This window comes from Eimeria maxima, genomic scaffold (assembly GCF_000499605.1).
Source record: "Eimeria maxima Weybridge genomic scaffold, Emw_scaff1631, whole genome shotgun sequence".
In the NCBI taxonomy this organism is placed as follows: Eukaryota; Apicomplexa; class Conoidasida; order Eucoccidiorida; family Eimeriidae; genus Eimeria; species Eimeria maxima.
In genome coordinates, this window is record NW_013564557.1 from 5,001 (window position 1) to 6,455 (window position 1,455).

At 47.6% G+C, this 1,455-nt stretch overlaps 1 protein-coding gene across 1 annotated transcript; it reads left to right on the forward strand.

Moving 5' to 3' along the window:
• Positions 1 to 299: 299 nt before the first annotated feature.
• Positions 300 to 908, forward strand: EMWEY_00054330 (hypothetical protein; the record flags this gene model as incomplete). Its single annotated transcript, XM_013480118.1, has 1 exon — positions 300 to 908. One exon carries the CDS (start codon positions 300 to 302, stop codon positions 906 to 908), a length of 609 nt encoding a protein of 202 aa, XP_013335572.1.
• Between the last annotated feature and the right edge of the window lie 547 nt (positions 909 to 1,455).

Consider the following 1,455-nt stretch of genomic DNA (forward strand, 5'->3'; position numbering starts at 1 on the left):
TACCTGAGGTAAAAAAGACACTTGCTGCTGCTGCTGCTGCTGCTGCTGCTGCAGCAGATAATAGAGAAGGGGAGAGATTATCTCTTGAGGAAAGAAGGAAAACATATATAAAATTACAACAAATAATGCAGCAATTATTGCAGCAAGTACTGCAGCAACAATATTATAAACAGCAGCAGCAGCAGCAGCTGCTGCTGCTGCTGCAGCAAAAAACTTTCTATAAATATTTTATTAATCATCTTTTTTCTTCCCTAGATTTCTCCCTTGTGCATGCACTAAAGTTGCTGCCTCGTCCCCTTATGCCAATAGGGGAGCTAGCTTCCTTATCTAAGGAAGGGGAGGAGGAGGAGGAGGAGGAGGATGAGCAGCAGCAGCAGCAGCAGCAGCAGCAACAATTATTGCTCCAGCAGCAATTGCAGCAGCATCTACAACTGCAGCAGCAGCAGCAGCAGCAAAATGATGATCTTATAGATTTTAGGGAATTTCTTGCTGTTAATCCTTCTCTTATACAGCAGCAGCAGCAGCAGCAGCAGCAGCAGCAAATACTGTTACAGCAGCAGCAAGAATTACAACAGCAACAGCAACAATTGCAGCAACAATTGCACCATCAGCAGTTGCAGCAACAGCAGCAACAGCAACTGCAGCAGCAACAGCAACAATTGCAGCAACAACAGCAACAATTGCAGCAGCAGCAGCTCTTACAACAGCAGCAACAGTTATTGCTGCAGCAACAACAACTGCAGCAACAACAGCAACAACTACTGCAGCAACAACAAATACTACTGCAGCAGGAACCACAGCAGCAGCAGCAGCAGCAGCAGCAGCAGCAGACACAATACCCACCAACGCCAGCAGCAAAGACACCACTTAAATTTAGTAAGAAACACACAGAGGAGGAAGAAGCATAAAAGGGTACAGCAGCAACAGCAGCAGCAGCAGCAGCAGCAACTGCAGCAACAGCAACAACAGCACCTGCAGCAGTTTCTGCAGGAGCAACTGCAGCAGCAGCACATGTAACAGCAGCAGCAGCAGCAGAAACAGCAGCAGCAGCACATACAGCAGCAGCACATGAAGAAGGCACCTGCAAAAGTTGCAGGAGCAGCAGCAACAGCAACAACAGCAGCACCAGCAGCAGCAGCAGCAGCTGCTGCTGCTGCAGCATTGTAGTTATTGTGTAAGGGGGCTGCATGCAGCACAAAGTTAACTTGCTGCTGCAGCAAGTAGCAAAGTTCCCTTGCATGCATTTCCTGCTGCAGTGCATGCATGCAAATGCATGCATGCATGCATGCATATATATATATTTGCTGCTGCTGTGCATGCATACTAATGCATGCAAATGTGCATGCATGCATGCATTTGCTGCTGCTGCAGCAGCAGCAGCAGCAGCAGAAACAGCAGCAGCAGCAGCAGCAGTTTGATTTCTTCTTATCCGCAGTATAAATAATTGCGGTGTAT